The sequence below is a fragment of the Podarcis melisellensis genome (assembly GCF_964234715.1).
Source record: "Podarcis melisellensis genome assembly, chromosome: 4".
Classification (NCBI taxonomy): Eukaryota; Metazoa; Chordata; class Lepidosauria; order Squamata; family Lacertidae; genus Podarcis; species Podarcis melisellensis.
Window position 1 is genome coordinate 103,269,168 of NC_138531.1, and position 20,470 is coordinate 103,289,637.

At 47.7% G+C, this 20,470-nt stretch overlaps 2 protein-coding genes across 2 annotated transcripts; both read right to left on the reverse strand.

The window, feature by feature from the left end:
* Positions 1-1,079: 1,079 nt before the first annotated feature.
* On the reverse strand, positions 1,080-19,826 carry LOC309368838 (uncharacterized protein; the record flags this gene model as incomplete). The annotated part of the gene is made up of 5 exons (XM_081909144.1): positions 1,080-1,214; positions 2,238-2,336; positions 4,433-4,514; positions 6,432-7,384; positions 18,900-19,826. The coding sequence occupies 5 exons, from the start codon at positions 19,824-19,826 to the stop codon at positions 1,080-1,082; spliced, it is 2,196 nt and encodes a 731-aa protein (XP_081765270.1).
* Positions 15,053-15,994, reverse strand: LOC309369279 (olfactory receptor 51V1-like; the record flags this gene model as incomplete). Its single annotated transcript, XM_081910089.1, has 1 exon — positions 15,053-15,994. One exon carries the CDS (start codon positions 15,992-15,994, stop codon positions 15,053-15,055), a length of 942 nt encoding a protein of 313 aa, XP_081766215.1.
* Positions 19,827-20,470: the final 644 nt, after the last annotated feature.

A 20,470-nucleotide genomic window follows, 5' to 3' on the forward strand; every position in this document is an offset into this window, starting at 1 on the left:
CCCTGCAGCTGCATGTGGAGGAGCGGAGATGCGAACCCGGTTCACCAGATTACGAGTCCACCGCTCTTAACCACTACACCACACTGGCTCTCAAAAAGACATTATTGGATGGCTGCAGATCATGTCCATTCTATACCCTCGGAAGATTAGGGGAGAACTGCCCCATACCCCCATAGACCTCCGCCTGGGACCCCCAAAGGGCGACTTGCCGGGTTCGCTGCCCCCTGGCGTTTTATTTTGCATCGCTTTGTTTGACATTCCAATGAAGGTGGTAAACTCCTTTGATGTTATTATGGGTGTGAAATATGTTGGCGGAGGTGTTTATTGGTTTATATTTGTTTTCATTTGATTATGTGTTTTGTGGTTTTATATCGTAATTTCATCCTGTGAACCCACAAATTTGATGAAGAAATAAATGGATAAAACGAAATGAATTCCCCCCTCTCTCTGCCGATTCGGAGGCAGCTCTGTCCCCGACACCCATCTGGAAAGAGGCAGGGAGGGGCATTGCGGGGGGAGAGTGGCCCTTGGGGGTCTCTCTGGGTGGCCCCTGTTGGTACCCCCACCCCATATTCAGAGGGTTGGAATCCAGAGCAGGGGAAGGGTCCGCATCCCCCTCTGAGTCTCTCACCCCCAATTTCTCCAGAGTAGGAATCACAGAGAGGGAAACTGGACAGAACTGGGTGGGGAGATGACCGGGGGGGGGAATTGGGGCATGGGGGGGTCAGTCTGGCAGGAGCTTTCAGGATGAAGGATTTGGGGAAACAGCGGGGGTCCCTGGCTCCAAAAAGCACTCCAGCTTCAGGGAGGGGGGCAAAGTGCCACAGAGTCCTGAACCCCCCCATTGGTGCTCAATGGTTCCTCTTGAGTGACATAGAAGCCCCCCCTTTCCCAGCCCCCCAACTAACAGGAGGTGTTTCTACCCCCCACACCCAGGCCAGTCCCCTCCCTCTGTCCCAGAGAAGGAGACACAGAAAACCAGATCAGATGCAGAGGGAGGATTTATTAGAGGGCCAAGCGTCACATGGGGGCAGGAAGGGGAGACCAGCAGGAGGCGGCCGCTTCTCCCTGGGGGTGTCTCAGTGGGACCGGCAGGCCAGCGCATGAGCCACCACCCCGACCAGCTTGTGGAAGGCATGGTGGTAGGCAGGGGTGAATTCCTGTCCGGGGGGGGGGGTGGCTAGCAGGAGGGTGCTGAGGACCTCGCCCAGGAGCTGGAAGAGAAAAGAGAGGGTGACTCCTTCTGCCAGGGGGCCCATGTGTGGGTCACCCTCTCCCCACAACAGATCCCACAACAGATTCAACAGATTGAGACTGAATCCTGACAAGACAGAAGCACTGTTTAGGGTGGACTGGGGGCAAGCGGGTGGGTGGGGGACTCCCTGGTCCTGAATGGGGTAACTGTGCCCCTGAAGGACCAGGTGCGGACCCTGGGAGTCATTTTGGACTCACAGAGGTCAATGGAGGCGCAGGTCGTTTCTGTTTCCAGGGCAGCTGTCTCCCAGCTCCATCTGGTCCACAGGATGAGACCCTACCTGCCCGCAGACTGTCTCACCAGAGTGGTGCATGCTCTAGTTATCTCCCGCTTGGACTACTGCAATGCCCCCCATGTGGGGCTACCTTTGAAGGTGACGCGGAAACTGCAACTAATCCAGAATGCGGTAGCTAGACTGGTGACTGGGAGTGGCTGTTAAGATCGCAGAGCACAATTCAAAGTTTTGGTGTTGACCTTAAAAGCCCTAAAAGGCCTCAGCCCTCTATACCCAAAGGAGGGTCTCCACCCCCATTGTTCAGCCCAGACTCTGAGGTCCAGCTCCCTTTTGGCGGTTCCCTCACTGTGAGAGGTGAGGTTACAGGGAAGCAGGCAGAGGGCCTTCTTGGTAGTGGCTCCTGCCCTGTGGAATGCCCTCCCACCAGATGTCAAGGAAATAAACAACTAACTGAAATCTGAAGGCAACCCTGTATCAGGAAATTTTTAATGTCTAATGTTTTATGTCCTGTGAGACACCCAGAGTGACACACACACACACACACACACACACACAAAGACGGCACCCCCAGTCCCCCCTGCCAGGCAGCCCTAACTAACTGAAATCTGAATGCAACCCTGTAACAGGAAATGTCTAATGTCTTACCATGGTTTATGTCCTGTAAGCCACCCAGAGTGACACACACACATGGCACCCCCCCAGTCCCCCCCCGCCAGGCATCCCCTTGGGGCGGGGGAGCAGCCTCACCCTGAAGTTGAGGGGGTCCATGTGGAGATTGTCGCAGAGCAGTTCACGCAGCTCGGAAAAAGCCTCCTGGACCTCGTGCAAAGAGGGCTGGAGAGGTTCCTAATGAGAGGGAGGAATATCGGGCACGAGGGTCGACCTCCAGCAGGCTGCAGAGAAGGAACAAAGGAAGGAAGGAAGGAAGGAAGGAAGGAAGGAAGGAAGGAAGGAAGGAAGGAAGGAAGGAGAAAGGGAGAGGCATGGATGGTTATTATCCAAGTGGAAAGAGGAGCTCCTGCCCAACCTGCTTAGAGAGGCGACCACCCCTGGCCTTACATGCGAAGGGCTTCAACGACTGTCGCACCCATTCTTATCCCGAAAGTGGTGAGTATCAGCATCTCGGTCATGATGGCTGTCTGTGGGCTGGGAGCTTCTCTCGGCTGCTGGAGAAAACCTTCTGGGCTGAGCTGGAGCTTCTTCCAGGGCTGGAGCCTTTTATACCCTGGGGCAAAGCTCCTCCTCCTGGATTTGCAGAAGCTGTCCTGGTTTCTGATTTGATCTAAGAATGTCCTGCTTTTCCTGAAGACATCCCTATTTTCCCCTGAGAAATCCTGGAGGGTATGGAGTAATGCCACGCCTGTGCCAAGGAGACAAGCAAGTATAAAGGCTTTAGAAGACATCTGAAGGCAGCCCCAAAGGAGCGTCTCCACCCCCATCGCTCAGCCCAGACACTGAGGTCCTCCTCCTCCGGTGATTCAGCTACAGGGTAGCAGGCAAAGGGCCTTCTTGGCAGTGGCTCCCTCCCTGTGGAAAGACATCAGATGTCAACCTGGGTGGCCTGAAAGACGGACTAGGCAGATTCATGGAGCAGAAGCTCTAATGGCTCCTAGTCCGGCTGGCTCTGCTCTCCCCCCACCATCAGAGGCAGCGATGCTTCTGGATCCCACTTGCAGGAAACGGCATCAAGGGAGAGGCTCTGGGGCTCCAATCCTGCTTGCCCATTGGGGTCCAGGATCCTGGACTCGATGGGTCTCCTTTGGCCTGACCCAGAAGGCTCTGACTTTTCTCATTCCCAGTCTTAAGGAACCTTGGGAAATGGAGTTCTGTGAGGGAGCACTAGGAATTTCCAAGAGAACTTTCAGCAGACATTCTAGACCTTCAAGTCCCCAGAATTCTGCAATTGTTTGTTAAATTTTCTCAAGCCTATAAAACTTGGTTGTGTGAATTAGCCCAGACTGATTCAGGTGACCTTTCAAGGGGCGCAGAATCATCTTTCTCCTGAGAAACGCCTGCTCGTGACCTCAACTTTTCTGGTTGTATGACTTTGGGCCACTTTAGAAGTCTTCAATTCTTTCGTCATTCCTGCCCCCTTTTGTACACCTGTTCTGCTTCAAAGCCCATATTCTGAGCGAAGCTCTTGCTCAGAGATGGGGAACCTGAGGTCTTCCGGAATGTGCTCTGACTCTGCTTCCCATTGGCAGGCAGTGGGCTCCCAATCCCTGCCCTTCTTGAACCTCCCTGTCTTCCTACCCCTGCCGCTTCCAACTCTCCCTCTGTTGTTCTCTCCCCACGCTGTCAAACCTGAATGTGAGCTCCCTGGGGCAGAGTCCTGTCCTACATTCCAAGGGCCCTCAATTGATACATGGTGAAATAATAATAACAGTAATAATCTGTAAGTGCACTTAATTATCCTCAGTGGGCTCAATTATCCTCAAGAAACATGTAATTGCAACTCTGTTTGCAATGCTTTCTTGGGCCCTGGTACAGATCAGGGCATGCGGCCAGTTCCTTAAATTTATTTTTTAATATCTTCTGCACATCCAAATTCCTTTAACTTGGTCATTTAATTATCTACCATAAATATATACTCTTTTAAAACTGCTGGTTATTGCAACAATCCTGCCAATGTTTTTATCTGTTTACAATTTATCTGTAAATAGTCAATTAACCATTTCCATTCTTCTGGTAAGTTTCGCTATTTCTGCATATTCCATAAGTTTTTTGTATCCTTTCTGCCTTTCCCAGTTCCCTCTCCTTTCCTTCTTCAGGCTAAACTTACCCAGCTCTCTCAACTGTTCCTCATAAGGCTTGGTTTCCAGACCCTTGATCTTCTTGGTTGCCCTCCTCTGCACAAGTTCCAGCTTGTTACTAGATTTTGTTTCAGTATGTTTAGATCCTGTCTTTCTTATGACACAGAACCCAAATTCCCTGGTGGTCACCCATCGAGGTGTTGAGCAGATCCAGATCCAGACCTGCTTAGCTTCTGCAAGGAGGTGGCCTCCTGATCCTTCAGACCAGTCCCTGGAAACATTCAGCCAAGGAAAGGCCAAGAGAGAGCAGGTCAGTGCTCAGATGTCAATGTAGAACAGATGAATTTATTCCTGTTTGGTTTGATTTTGTGCCAAAAACATGGGGCAAATCCACCCTTCTTCTGGTTCTGATGCTTCCTGTTGGCAGAAATCACACTTTTGTGCTCAACTGGAGCAAGCGGCAATTTCCCACAGATTGCTATTTGTTCCGATTTAGAACTAAAGAGTAGGTTTTCCAGGTGTACAAAATGGTTATTTATGTATGCCACTACTGCAGCATGTGTTATGTTAGCTCAAAAATGGAAAACAAGCGAGGTCCCAACTAAGGAAGAATGGCAACTTAAACTGATGGAATATGTGCAGCTTGCTGATCTAACATATAGAATAAGAGAACATGAAGAACATACGTTTAAAGAAGATTGGAAAATGTTTGCTGAATATATGGGAGGAAATGGTGTACGCTTGAAAATGTTGGCAGCGTTAAGATAAATTCAACAGTGTAAACAAGTCCTGATGGATGTATTAATGGAATACTGAATGGTTTAGTTTATGTAAAATACACAAGGATTTACAGTATGCAAAATGAACCATGAAAAGAGAAGAAGAGAAGTTGCTGACATTTTAAGGATGTTTAATGAATATTTTAAATTGTAAAATAGAAAACTTAATAAAAATTATACACACAAAAAAGAAAAGCAGCATTTTCCATCCCTATCTCAAAAGTTCCTTTTGGTTGCTTGCCTCTATGGCTAACATTATTGTCTCTCTTCTGGCTTCCCTAAATAAGTATCTTCTTGCCTCCTGAGCAAGATGAGCCTGCTTTTTTCCCTTGCAAACTGACATCCTGATTTGCCTCCTTTATGCTCCTTTGGCAACACTTGCTAAGAAGGCAGTGATGTTAGAAAGCCTCCCATCTCAGACAATGGTGTGAGCATCTGGCTGGCTTTTCAACACCTCTGAATATGACTGGGCCAGATGGGCACCCCACAAGCCCCCTTGGTTCTACTTCCATCAAGCACCAAGGTGTGATTGTGGCAGGTGTGGTGTCTGAGTGATGGATTTAGGATTTACCTGCTTGATTTAGGAACTCTGGTAAAATTCTGCTTTGCTGGGAGCTCCGTTTGGCTGGCCAGCTTTGACAACTAGACTACAGTGGTACCTGTTGACATTTCCATTCCACCTTAAGGAACAGGTGTGTGGAATTGTTGCGTGTCACATATCTGTTTACATTCCAGCACAGTATGCTGGGAACGTCCGTTGTGTATAGCTTTTGCTTTTTGCTGTTCTCTCTGAGATGACATGAGAGAGAGATGACATGTTTCTTTGTCCTGATTTATGATCAATAAATCCATAGCTGTAGTATGCTTCCACAAGCCTTCTTGTATGTTTTATGAAAACTAATAAATTTAATATTTCCCTAAAATAAATAATAATAAATAATAAACATAAATGTGTTTAGCAGGCGCCAAATGTTTGCCTGATGTCAAGAGGAAGGGAGTTTCAAAGTTCAGATGCTGCCACACTAAGTGACTGGGTTCTTACAAATAAGGAACAGCTTTCATGTAGCAGTTGACTGGGCACATAGAGGATAAGGCAAACTGGTCCCCCCTCCATAGAGTCATAGAATTGCAGAGTTGGAGGGGTACCCAGGGTCATCTAGCCCAACCCCCTGCAATGCAGGAATCAAAAGCTTGAACGTGGCCCGGCAGCAAATTGGCAGCCATTGCGGATTCCAGAGCACAGGTGTTCTAGGCTGAGAAGGCCCTACTCTGGTCAGCAATGATGTTGCAGCATTCTGCCCCAATGTCTCCAGTTATGTTGCATTTGGGGGTTCCCTGATTGCTCCAATGCCTTTTTGCCCACCGCGTGGGCAAGGACGCCCCTCCGACGCCTGCAGTGACTTCAGTACAGGTCTTTCCTCTTCCAAAACTTGCGGAACACTCTGTTGCGGATCTCCTTGGTCTTGACCCCGTAGACAATGGGGTTGAGGGTAGGCGGCAGCAGCAGGTAGAGGTTAGCCAGGAGGATGGGGGCATGTGGAGGCACCTTGTGGCCAAAGCAGTGTGTCAGGATGGAGAAGAGTCCCGGGACGAAGGCGATCAATATGACACAGATGTGGGAGCCGCAGGTGTTGAAGGCCTTGAGGCGAGCCTCCTTGGAGGGCAGGCGGAGGACAGCACGGAGAATCATGCCATAAGAGAGGGTGATGAGCAGCATGTCGGAGATGCCCACATAGAGGGCCACACTCATCCCGTACAGGCTGTTGACCGTGATGTCAGTGCAGGCCAGCTTCACTACAGCCATGTGCTGGCAATAGGTATGGGGCACCAGGTGGCTTCTGCGGAAAGGCAGCCGCCCTGCAAGGACTGGGAGCGGGGTGATGAGAGCAACCGCCCGGGCCACCACCACCACCCCAATCTTGAGGAGGACAGACTTGGTCAAAATGGCCTCATAGCGCAGCGGGGAGCATATGGCCATGTAGCGGTCAAAGGCCATGGCCACCAGGATGGTGGCCTCCATCACGGAGAAAGAGTGGATGAAGAACATCTGAGCCAGGCACCCACCAAAGCTGATCTTCCCGGCATTGAACAGGAAGGTGCAGAGCATCTTGGGCGGGGTGGCGGTCGAGGTGACCAGGTCGATGGCAGCCAGCATGGAGAGGAAGATGTACATGGGCTTGTGGAGGCTGGGCTCCGTCTTGATGATGACTAAGATGGTGCCGTTGCCCAAGATGGTGATGAGGTACATGGAAGAGAGGGGGATGGAGAGCCAGTGCTGAGCGCTTTCCAGCCCTGGGATTCCCAGCAGGATGAACGAGGAGGGGTTGGCCTGGGAACTGCAGTTGGAAGCACACATGATGCTCTTGTTGGAGAGATCAGGTCATCATCACTGAGCATGCTTCCTGGAGGAGAAGGAAGGAGAGAGAACTTCTGTGAGGAACATCGTAGGAGCATTGAAACTGCCTCCCACCAAGTCAAAAGATCCCAAGAGGAGCCTGCTGAATCAGGACAATGGCCCATCATCTTCTCACGGTGGCCAGCCAGATGATGAACTTGTCTAATTCTCATTTAAAGCCATCCATGTTGGTGGGATGCAGGTGGTGCAAGGGATGCGGGTGGCACTGTGGGTAAAACCTCAGTGCCTAGGACTTGCCGATCATATGGTTGGCGGTTCAAATCCCTGCGGCGGGGTGAACTCCCGTCTTTTGGTCCCAGCTCCTGCCCACCTAGCAGTTCGAAAGCACCCCTAAGTGCAAGTAGATAAATAGGTACCGCTTTATAGCGGGAAGGTAAACAGCGTTTCCGTGTGCTCCGCTAGTGCTGGCTCGCCAGAACAGCTTCATCACGCTGGCCATGTGACTCGGAAGTGTCTGCGGACAGCTTTGGCTCCCGGCCTTTTAAGTGAGATGAACGCACAACTCTAGAGTCGGACACGACTGGCCTGCACAGGCAGGGCTACCTTTACCAATGTTGGTGGCCATTACTGTCTTTTGCAGGCATGAGCTCCATCGTTTAACTCTGCTATGTGCTATGTATGTATGTGCTATGTACTATGTATGGAAGTGAGAGCTGGACCATAAAGAAGGCGGGTCGCCGAAGAATTGATGCTTTTGAATTTTGGTGCTGGAGGAGACTCTTGAGAGTCCCATGGACTGCAAGAAGATCAAACCTCTCCATTCTGAAGGAAATCAGCCCTGAGTGCTCACTGGAAGGACAGATCCTAAAGCTGAGGCTCCAATACTTTGGCCACCTCATGAGAAGAGAAGACTCCCTGGAAAAGACCCCGATGTTGGGAAAGATGGAGGGCGCGAGGAAAAGGGGACGACAGAGGACGAGATGGTTGGATAGTGTTCTTGAAGTGACCAACATGAGTTTGACCAAACTGCGGGAGGCCATGGATGACAGGAGTGCCTGGCGTGCTCTGGTCCAGGGGGTCATGAAGAGTCAGACACAACTAAACAACAACAACAACATGTGTGAAGAAGGACTTTCCCTTATCCACCCAGACTTTTCCAGTATTCTCCATCATTGGATGTCCATGAATTCTAGGGTGAGATCATTTATTTTTCTAGGTCAGGATTATCTACCACACTGATCTGCGTTTGGCTCTCCAGGGCTTCAAAGACTGGTCTTTTCGTGGAGATGGTGCCAGGGACTGAACCCAGGACCTTTTGCAGCCACTGAGCTGTGACACTTGCCATCAGAACCTGCCTGGAGAAACAGGAACTGTGGAACTCAAAGCAACAATTTGAGCCGTGAAAGCTACACCAGTCTTCCAGCTTCTTTTGTACAGGAGGGAACAAAACTGCTGGGGGGGAAGGGCCTTAAGTCATAGAACCATAGAACTGTAGACCCCAAGGACCTTCTAGTCCAACCCTTCAATGCAGGACTGTGTGAGGTTGAGCCTGGTAAGGCAGGATGTGCCCTTCAGCCGGCTCCTTTGGCCTCTGAGTTGGCATGCAGTGATGAGGGGGCTTTCCTGGGGCAACAGATGGGTGTCTCTGGCTGATCTCTGGCCAGAGATGGAAAGAAGATAAAGTCCCTACCTGAGAAGAATGGCAGTTCAAGTTGATGAATTATGCCAAAATGGCTAAAACGACCAGAAGAATCAGAAATCAGAAAGACCAAAGTTTTAATAAGGAATGGGGGAAATTCATAACTAATCTTAAAAACCATTGTAAACCGTTAAAATCGTTAGTAGGGTTGGAATATCACTTGTAGTTTAATGGACACAGTGGAGAGGTAAAAGATTTGGATTATTATAAAAGATGGAGGAGGAAATTATTAAAAATAGGACCCACAAAGAGGAAGAGGGGAATCCAGAAGATTCTCTGGAATCTCGTTTCTATGTTGTATGTTGGATATGGGACTGTAAAATTTTCAACTGAAAATTTTCAGAGTTTGTTAAGAGAGAGCTAGTTAAGATCCGTTTCTGTTCTTGTATATAGTAACTTGTAGAGTCTGCTGTAAATAATAAACACCTCTAAGTAACCAAGTTACTAGTAGCAGCGTGTTGTTCCTGCTTTGTCCATCCTGCCTGCAAATGATTGCTTTCTGAAACTCTGAGTATGCTCTGCTAAGGTCTGGCTAAGCTCCTGCAACAGGTCAAAGTTGAAAAACACCAATATGTTCAGCAAAGAACAGGAATCAGCTAACCAGCAGAGCAGGAGGAACGTTCAATAACCAGGTTTTCTGGAGGAGACCTGGGAGTCAGCAAAGGTCATTTTGCTTGCATATTGCCTGGTTTTGCTAAGCAGAGAGTACGGGCCTGAGAACCTAAGAAGATCTTGCCAGATCAGGCCTGTGGGGGCCAACCTTGCCCAGGGTCCTGCTCTCACACTGGCCAACCAGATGCCGAGTATGGGAAACCTGCAAGCAGGATTCAAACAGAAGAGCTCTCTCCATTCCTGTGGTTTCCAGCATCTGGGCTCCAGAATCACAGCTGCCTCCAACTGTAGAAGCAGAGCTGAGCCATCCTGTCTAGTATCCATGTATAGCCCTCTCCTCCTCCATGAACCTGTCTAATCCTATTTTAAAGCCACCCAAGTTAGATGCCATCATTGCCTCATGTAGAAGGGAGTTCTATAGTTTAACTACATACTGCAGCAAGAAGGACTTTCTATTATCTGGGTTTGTTTGTTTGTTTAAAATCTGCTATCTCTCTTTAATATGCAGCCAGAATTGGATTCTCCAAGACAAACACCCAGATAGGATCTTGCTGTTGTGACTGAGGCCATCAAAAAGGGATTCCCTCACTTTGCAGGGAATGCTGCAGTAACAGACATAGTTCCAAACTATCCTGGTTGCTAATCCTCACCTTCCTCCCCCCCGGTTCCTTACCGCAATTTCTGGCTGGATGTTCTGGACTCCACCTTCAGCTGAAGCCCCTCTCAGACAAGCCATTGGCACCCCAGTGTCACAACTGTAGCAAACCTGATTCTGCCAGAACCTGGAGGAAAGCCAGGAAATATTTATGGGCTGTGGTGTGATCTTCAGGGATCACTAATTGGTTGGGAGCTTTCTGACCACTCCATGGTGCCTCTCCAAGGGGAATGGATGGACCTGGAGAAGAAAGAGAAGTCTCTTCTGGCACTCATGGCAAGGGGTGCAGACAGGATTTATGTTGGGGGGGGGGCAGGGCACTCACCTGTCATCATCCTCTATCGGGTTCTGTCTAGCAGATAGGGAATAAAATGTCTCAGCAACAGTTGTTTTAAATTGCTTTCCTTTGAATCCCAAATTCTCAGAAAAACCTGTCGACAGCTTTCTACAATTTCTACTTTTAGTTAAGCATTTTTATTTACTTACTTGATTGGGGATGGGGGCAGCTGCTGACCCTTGGCTATGCCCAAGCCCATGCTTGTCGTTCTTTTAATAAAGTGCTTCAACCCCACAGAGGCTTCAACCTTGAGACTAGATTCCCTCTGCTCAAACTTCCCACACTTGCAGCGAAATAGCTAAAAATTATTAATGCTAAAATTATTAGTGCTAAAATTATTAGCTAAAAATTATTAGTGCTCCTGGTATGTCCCACAGAGGAACTTACGGTCTGCAAACAAAAACATCTTGAAGATCCCAGGCCACAGAGAGGTTAGGCTGGCCTCAACTAGAGCCAGAGCCTTTTCGGACGCGGCTCCAATCTGGTGGAACGCTCTGTCACAAGAGACTAGGGCCCTGCGGGACTTGACATTTTTCCGCAGGGCCTGCAAGATGGAGCTGTTCCACCAGGCCTTTGGTCAGGGCGCAGCCTGACCCCCCTCCTCTGGCAATCTGCACAGAATTTTGCTTATTGGTTGCCATAAATTGATTTTAATTAATTTTTATAATGAAATGTTTTTTTAGAATCGTTGGATTATTTTGATTGTTGTTAGCCGCCCTGAGCCCAGCTTTGGCTGGGGAGGGCGGGATATAAATAAAATTTATTATTATTATTATTATTATTCTAAACTAGCCTTTCCTTTTAAGAGCTTTTCTCTACTCCTCCAATACACCCTCAGCATGTAGACGAACTCCAGGATGGAGCAGCTTTGCCCAGTACTTTTCCCCTAGAAAAATAGGTACCGGTACTCACCTTGAAGTTGCTACAGTAAGTGCTACACTTTTTGACAACCAGAATAAGAGGTGCCAGTAACTGTGTACCCCTGAGTACCCCCTGAAAAAAACCCACTGGCTTTGCCTGGTTCATTGTGTAGTCGCAGCTACAAAATGCTACCAAATAAACAGATAGGCAAGGTAAGGTAAAAGGTAAAGGACCCCTGGACAGTTAGGTCCAGTTGAATTTGACTGTGGAGTGCGGCACTCATCTCCGTTTTCAGGCTGAGGGAACTGACATTTGTCTGCAGTCAGTTTTCCGGGTCATGTGGCCAGCAGGACTGAACTGCTGCTGATGTACAGAGGACCATGATGAATCCCAGAGTATACGAAAATGCCATTTATCCTCCCACCACAGTGGTACCTACAGTGGTACCTCAGGTTAAGTACTTAATTCATTCCGGAGGTCCGTTCTTAACCTGAAACTGTTCTTAACCTGAAGCACCACTTTAGCTAATGGGGCCTCCTGCTGCTGCCACGCCACCGGAGCACGATTTCTGTTCTCATCCTGAAGCAAAGTTCTTAACCCGAGGTACTATATCTGGGTTAGCGGAGTCTGTAACCTGAAGCGTCTGTAACCTGAAGCGTACCTGAGGTACCACTGTATTTGTCTACTCACGCTGGTATGCTTTTAAAATTGCTTGGTTAGAAGGAGATAGGATAGAGCACGGGAGCTCACCCCATTGCATGGATTCGAACTGCTGACCTTACGATCTGCAAGCCCAAGAGGTTCCCCTGTCCAGGGCACAGTTTCCTGCTACTGCTGAAGCTTGGAAAGTGAACATTTGGGGGAACTGAGAGATTCACACAACACCCACCTGACCCATAAGCGATGCTGTGTGACTAAATGACCATATTTATACCCCGCCCATCTGGCTAGGTTTCCCCAGCCACTCTGGGCAGCTCCCAGGAGTCCAGGTCCTGAAGGAAACCCTCACCAAACCTTGAGAAGGTCCACCACTGGCAGGCAACCCTCACCCAGTTGTGTGGAATCAAGCCCATCACCATTTCTCCTCTTCCTCTACCCATTGTGTCCATATGAGCTTCACTTAGCTGTGGGTGGGTGGCATTCAAGTACCGTATTTTTCACTCCATAAGACACATTTTTTCTTCCTAAAAAGTAAGGGGAAATGTCTGTGCATCTAATGGAGCAAATGTGTGGTCCCAGGAGCCGAATTGCCCAGGGGCAATAAGATCATGCTTTTTCTTTTGAAAGAGGGAAGTGAGTGTTGAAACAAAGCCTGATCGTTTGCCAATCAGGGAGAGAGATAAGGGATGCTAGAGATAAAGGAGGCTGCCTGGGAGGGGGGAGGTGAAGACAGCAAACTTGCAAAGGGGGGAAACAGGAAGACTAAAGCAATAAGGAGAGAAATTAGAAGAAAAGGAGGAGCAAAAAACTGCTCCAGCTGAGGAAAAGACACTAAGGCAAACAAGAGGGAAGGGAGCGTTGACAGGAAGCAGCTGATTGGTGGGATCAGAAGAGAGATAAGGGACGCGTTTGGAGGCTGCCTGGGAAGGTGGAGGTAAAGCCCATTGATCGACAGGATTTTTGCATTGGGTCACCCCAAATTAACCATCATATCAAATAGCATGTCCATGGTTACTGCCTGCACCAAAAAAAATCATGCACCCACTGTTTCATGGGGCTGCAATGGTGCAAAAACATGGTTACAAAGCACAGATCCACATGGATCCTCAGGATTTTTGCATTGGGTCACCCCAAATTCACCATAAGATCATGTCTGTCACCACAGAATGAACCACAAAAATCCACTCTTTCATTCAGAATATTTTTTTCTTGTTTTCTCCTCTAAAAACTAGGTGTGTCTTCCTTTGGTGGACGTGCCCAAGGATTAAGGCTTTCTGGGAGATGACCTATAATGAAATGAAAAAGGTATTTAAATATACCTTCTTGAAGAAACCAGAGGCCTTTCTCCTGGGCATGGTTGACCAATTGGTGCCAAAGAAAGATAGAACTTTATTTATGTATGCTACAGCAGCAGCAAGAATACTCATCGCAAAGTATTGGAAGACACAAGATCTACCCACCCGGGAAGAATGGCAGATGAAGTTGATGGACTACATGGAACTGGCGGAAATGACTGGCAGAATCCGAGACCAGGGAGAAGAGCCGGTGGAAGAAGATTGGAAAAAATTTAAAGTCTACCTACAGAAATATTGTAAAATTAATGAATGTTAGAATGATGTTGGATAGAAATTAAGTGGTTTCCAGCTGTAATGCTTTAAGAGAATATGAAAAAAGGGTTATAAACAGGTAAAAATCTAATGAACCAACAATTTGAAGTGGAATACAAAAAAGGGAGGTATGAGGAGGTCCGGGAAATAAGCTAAAGGAAAATTAGCAATGGAAAATCTGGAAGACTGGAAGAAATTTAAAGACTATTTACAGAAACACTGTAAAATTAAGGAATGTTAGAGGGATGCTGGAATGAAGCTATGTGGTTTTAGCAATAATGTTTTTAAGGGGTCTGTAAAAATGGATTGTTAACATGTGAAAATGTAAAGCTATAATATATTATGATAAAATATTAAGATAAAAGCAAAAAGGGTAAGGACTTGCTGAAACAACTTTTGAACTAGAATACAAAAAAGGGAGGTGTGAGGAGGTCAAGGAAACAAGCAGATGAAAGATAAGCTATGGAAAGATTGATTTGTTTTTTCTTTTTTTTTAATTGTATCTTTTTTTACTGTTTCATCTTTTTTCTTTTTCTTTATTTCTGTAATCATTTGAAACCTTAATAAACATTATTTAAAAATAAAAATAAAAACTAGGTGTGTCTTATGGTCAGGTACGTATTATGGAGCAAAAAATATGGTACTTTTAGTAGCAAATCAGCCACAGCAACGAAAGAACCCAGGATAAAATATTAGAATCATAGAAGAGTGGAGTTGGAAGGGACTCAGAGGGTCTTCTGGTCCAACTCCCTGCAAGAATATGCAGCTGTCCCACATGGGGGTTAAATTTGCAACCTTGGCATGATCAACACCACACTCTCACCAGCTGGACTGTCCAAGCTGTTTAATCTTGTATTTATTTAGAGAAGGCAGAAGAAATATGATAACATTAGACATAGAGGAAAACAACCGAAAAAAATTAGCATCCTAACTGGTACAACTCTGCGTCAGAGAGGGGAAACGCTGTTTTTCTACAGTGCCTGGCACAATATTGATGAATCGATACTGGTCACAGTGAGTTGAGTGACTGGCTCTCTGTTGGGATTCCCCTGGATGAATGGTCCCAGGATTTTGCCTGAAGGACCATGAGGCCACCGCCTTGCTGGAGCAAAGCATGTCAGTGACTGGTCAGTGGCAGGATGGGAACACCATGAATGCCACATTGGATTCCATGATGGGGGAAAAGGAGGATACAAACACAGGAAAATAAAATGGAGCAATAATCCATGAACTGACAAATCCTTCAGGAGTTCCTGACCATTCTGAGGATCCTGCTGTAGATCTGCTTTGTTTTGATGCTGTAGATGATGGGGTTCATCAAGGGTGGCAGGAGAATGTAGACATTGCCCATGATGACGTGGAGGAGTGCAGGTGCATGCTGTCCAAACCGGTGTACGATGGAGAGCCCAAGCACCGGGACGTAGAAGACCAGAACGGCACAGATGTGGGAGACGCAGGTGCCCAGGGCCTTGTGGTGGCCCTGGTTGTCAGAGGCCATGCCCAGGACAGTCCTCAGGATGAGGCCGTAGGAGATGAGGATGAAGAGCAGGTCAGAACCCATTGTGAGGAGGATGAGGATGAGGGCATAGAAGCTGTTGAATGTTGTATTGGCACATGCCACACGAATGGTGTCCTGGTGAAGACAGTATGAGTGGGAAAGGACAGCATTAGGGCAGTAGGGGAATGTCAAGAGGAAAGGCATAGGAGGCAGTAGGAACAAGGTACTCCTTAGCAGGAAGACCAGCCCAATTCTGGCCACCCTACTGGAGTTCAGCAGTGCTGTGTACCTCAGAGGAGAGCAGATGGCCAGGAATCGGTCCACAGCCATGGCAAAGAGCACAGCTGACTCCATGAAGGAGAAGGAGTGGATGATGAAGAGCTGAGCTACGCAGGCTTCCTTGCTGATCTTCTTCAATTGGAACCAGAGGACGCCCAGCACTGTGGGCACTGTGGCGAGGCAGAGGCAGAGGTCCGTGGTGGCCAGCATGGCCAGGAAGTAGTACATGGGCTGCTGCAGGCTGGGCTCCGTCCGTATGACGTAGAGGATGGTGCAGTTTCCTAGGATGGCTGCCAGGTAGATGGAAAAGATGGGGATCCCAATCCAGCCATGAGCTGCTTCCAACCCAGGGAAGCCCCTCAGGGCAAATTCTGTGGTGCTGAGGTTGGCGGAGGTATCCTGCACCATGGTGAACCCCAGCTACTATCTTTCACTTCCAGGATCTCTCACACAGAAATGGAGCATTTGGAGGACATGATCAGTTGTCATCTTTGAGGATGGAATGCAAGGGAGAATTCCTGTAGAAATCTAAGCTATGCCCCAAGCAGAAGATATCTGTCATTCAGGAGTGGAAAGTACTGGAACATAGGAAGCTGCAATAAACTGAGTTGGACCACTGGTCCATGTAGCTCAGGGTTGGTTACACGGACTTGCAGCAGATCTCCAGGATTTTGAGATAGGGGACATTCACATCTCTACCTGGAAATGCTGGACAATGACCCTGAGACTTCCTGCATGCAAAGCAGACACTCTAATACTGACTCTTCTTCAAGAATAAAAGGATACCTTGCAGTGAAGGGGATGGAGAAATCCTGATCTCCTTGACCCAAGTCTCCCTGGTTGAGAGTTTCAGGGGATAGAAGAGAGGCCTAGGGGTGATGTTTGCTGGGTCCATGAAGTCTCTTCTCTTGGATGCTGCTAAGATGCTGTGGAAGAGCCTCCTTGTGGCTCTATTAATAAAGTGCTTCAACTCCACAGAGGCTTTGCAATGACCTTGAGCACCAGCATCCCTCTGCTCAAACTTCCCACAATTGCAGCGAGATAGCTAAAAATTACTCTAAACTAGCCTTTCCTTTAAAGAGCTTTTCTCTCCCCGTATACCCTCAGCATCTAGATGAACTCGCTCTCTCTCTATATATAATTTTTATTAATTTTCATAATAGCAAAAACATTACCTTAAAAGGCATAAAATAAACATTTAAAACAACTACGGTATATATACAATTAATATTGAATCCACAGAATGGGATTACTTGAATCCCCTGACCCTCCCCCCCCGTTCCTTTATATTACCGGTATTTTCATTTGTGCATGTCAATAAAATCCTGTATTTACTTCCAATTTTGTACATTGTGTATAGTATTGCAAGTGGTTTTTTGAAAAAAAAATCCCGGTGATGTATTAACTTGTGTATATTGCTTTTGTAGATATGCAATAAACAATTCCATTCTTTTTAAAATTGGTCATATTGATTTCTAAGTTTCCTGGTTAATTTAGCGATTTCAGCATGCTCCATGAACTTAATTTGCCAATCTTCTTTGGTGGGACTTCTTCTTCTTTCCAACGTTGGCCTAGCAATATCCGGGCACCCGTTGTCGCATACACAAACAGATTCTTATGTTTTTTAGGTAGATGCATTCCTGTAAAACCCAATCCAAAAGGCTTCTGGTTTTTTAACAAAGGTTATTCTGAACATTTTTCTCGGTTCAGTATATATCATTTCCAAGAATTTTTTAATAACCTTACATTGCCATCACATATGATAATACGTACCTTCTGTTTCTTTACATTTCCAACACTTATTTTCTCTTGTTTTATACAAGCATGTAGAGGAACTCCAAGATGGAGCAGCTTTGCCCAGTGCTTTTTCCCTAGAAAAATAGGTACCGGTACTCACCATGAAGTTGCTACAGTAAGTGCTACACTTTTTGACAACCAGAATAAGAGGTGCCAGTAACTGTGTACCCCTGAGTACCCCCTGAAAAAACCCCACTGGCTTTGCCTGGTTCATTGTGTAGTCGCAGCTACAAAATGCCACCAAATAAACAGATAGGCAAGGTAAGGTAAAAAGTAAAGGACCCCTGGACAGTTAAGTCCAGTTGAATTTGATTGTGGAGTGCGGCACTCATCTCCGTTTTCAGGCTGAGGGAACTGACATTTGTTTGCAGTCAGTTTTCCGGGTCATGTGGCCAGCAGGACTGAACCGCTACTGATGTACATTGATGATTGCCAGAGCACATGGAAAAACCACACATAGGTACCACAGTGGTACCTATTTGTCTACTCACGCTGGTATGCTTTTAAAATTGCTTGGTTAGAAGAAGTATGGGATAGAGCAACGGGAGCTCACCCCATTGCGTGGATTCGAACTGCTGACCTTACGATCTGCAAGCCCAAGAGGTTCCCCTGTCCAGGGCACAGTTTCCTGCACCTGCTGAAGCTTGGAAAGTGAACATTTGGGGGAACTGAGAGTTACACACAACACCCACCTGACCCATAAGCGATGCTGTGTGGCTAAATGTCCAGGAGTCCAGGCCCTGAAGGAAACCCTCACCAAATCTTGAGAAGGTCCACCACTGGCAGGCAACCCTCACCCAGTTGTGTGGAATGAAGCCCATCACCATCTCTGCTCTTCCTCTACCCATTGTGTCCACAGGGGCTTCACTTAGCTGTGGGTGGGTGGAGTTCAGTACTTTTAGTAGCAAATCAGCCACAGCAACGAAAGAACCCAGGATAAAATATTAGAATCATTGAATAGTGGAGTTGGAAGGGACTCAGAGGGTCTTCTGGTCCAACTCCCTGCAAGAATATGCAGCTGTCCCACATGGGGGTTAAATTTGCAACCTTGGCATGATCAACACCACACTCTCACCAGCTGGACTATCCAAGCTGTTTAATCTTGTATTTATTTAGAGAAGGCAGAAGAGATATGATAACATTAGACATACAGTAGAGGGAAACAACCCAACAAAAATAGCATCCTAACTGGTACAACTCTGCGTCAGAGAGAGGAAACGCTGTTTTTCTACAGTGCCTGGCACAATATTGATGAATTGATATTGGTCACAGTGAGTTGAGTGACTGGCTCTCTCTTGGGATTCCCTTGGATGAATGGTCCCAGGATTTTGCCTGAAGGACCATGAGGCCACCGCCTTGCTAGAGCAAAGCATGTCAGTGACTGGTCAGTGGCAAGATGGGAACACCATGAATGCCACATTGGGTTCCATGATGGGGGAAAAGGAGGGTACAAACAGAAGGAAAATAAAATGAAGCAATAATCCATGAACTGACAAATCCTTCAGGAGTTCCTGACCATTCTGAGGATCCTGCTGTAGATCTGCTTTGTTTTGATGCTGTAGATGATGGGGTTCATCAAGGGTGGCAGGAGGATGTAGACATTGCCCATGATGACGTGGAGGAGTGCAGGTGCATGCTGTCCAAACCGGTGTACGATGGAGAGCCCAAGCACCAGGACGTAGAAGACTAGAACTGCACAGATGTGGGAGACGCAGGTGCCCAGGGCCTTGTGGTGGCCCTGGTTATCAGAGGCCATGCCCAGGACTGTTCTCAGGATGAGGCCGTAGGAGATGAGGATGAAGAGCAGGTCAGAACCCATTGTGAGGAGGATTAAGGTGAGAGCATAGAGGCTGTTGAAGGTTGTGTTTGTGCATGCCACGCGAATCATATCCTGGTGCAGACAGTAGGAATGGGAAAGGATAGCATGTGGACAGTAGGGGAACGTCAAGAGGAGAGAGACAGGGGGCAGTATTAACAAGGTGCTCCTTAGCAGGAGGACCACTCCAATTCTGACCACTCTACTGGAGTTCAGCACCGCCGCATACCTCAGAGGAGAACAGATGGCCAGGAATCGGTCCAGGGCCATGGCAAAGAGCACAGCTGACTCCATGAAGGAGAAGGAGTGGATGATGAAGAGCTGAGCTACACAGGCTTCCTTGCTGACCTTTTCAACCTGGAACCAGAGGATGCCCAGCACTGTGGGTGCCGTGGCGAGGCAGAGACCCAAGTCAGTGGTGGCCAACATGGCCAGGAAGTAGTACATGGGCTGGTGCAGACTGGGCTCCGTCCGTATGACATAGAGGATGGTGCTGTTTCCTAGGACGGCTGCCAGGTAGGCAGAGAAGATGGGGATCCCAATCCAGCCATGAACCTCCTCCAACCCAGGGAAGCCCCTCAGGGCAAGCACTGCACTGCTCAGGTTGGCAAAAGTATCCTGCACCATGATGAACCTCGGCTACTATCTTTCACTTCCAGGATCTCTCACACGGAAATGGAGCATTGGAGGACAGTTGTCATCTTTGAGGATGGAAGAATTCCTGACTCTTCTTCAAGAATAAAAGGATAGTTTGCAGTGAAGCGGATGGAGAAATCCTGATCTCCTTGATCCGAGTCTCCCTCCTTGAGTGTTTCAGGGGCTAGTAGAGTGGCCTGGAGGGAATCTTTGCTGGGGCAGGAAGGGTCTTCTCTTGGATGCTACTACGATGCTGTGGAAGAGCCTCCTTGTGGCTCTCTGAGCTCCAAGGGTAAGGCTTCTGAGCCTTGAGTTCTTCACCGCTGCTCCTTCCCAAGTAGCTGAGAGAAGGCTTTGTTGTCTAAGCTGCCCTGGAAGAATGCTGTTCTTCCCCCTTTTCATTTTGCTTTGGGGGAAGAGAGTTTGCATGCAATATTTGGTTGCAAGAAAGAGGACAGGCTATGAGCGTTTATAGAGGACCTTCTTGATGTGGGAATGATGAGGATGATAGTGCAGCTTAGGAGCCCCCATACAATAACAATGATGGGGAAATCCACAGTGCCTAGAACAGTGCAGCTGATTTGCTGCCTGTGCTGTTAATTAAATGTTCCCATGAGCACCTTCTTTGAGCAGGT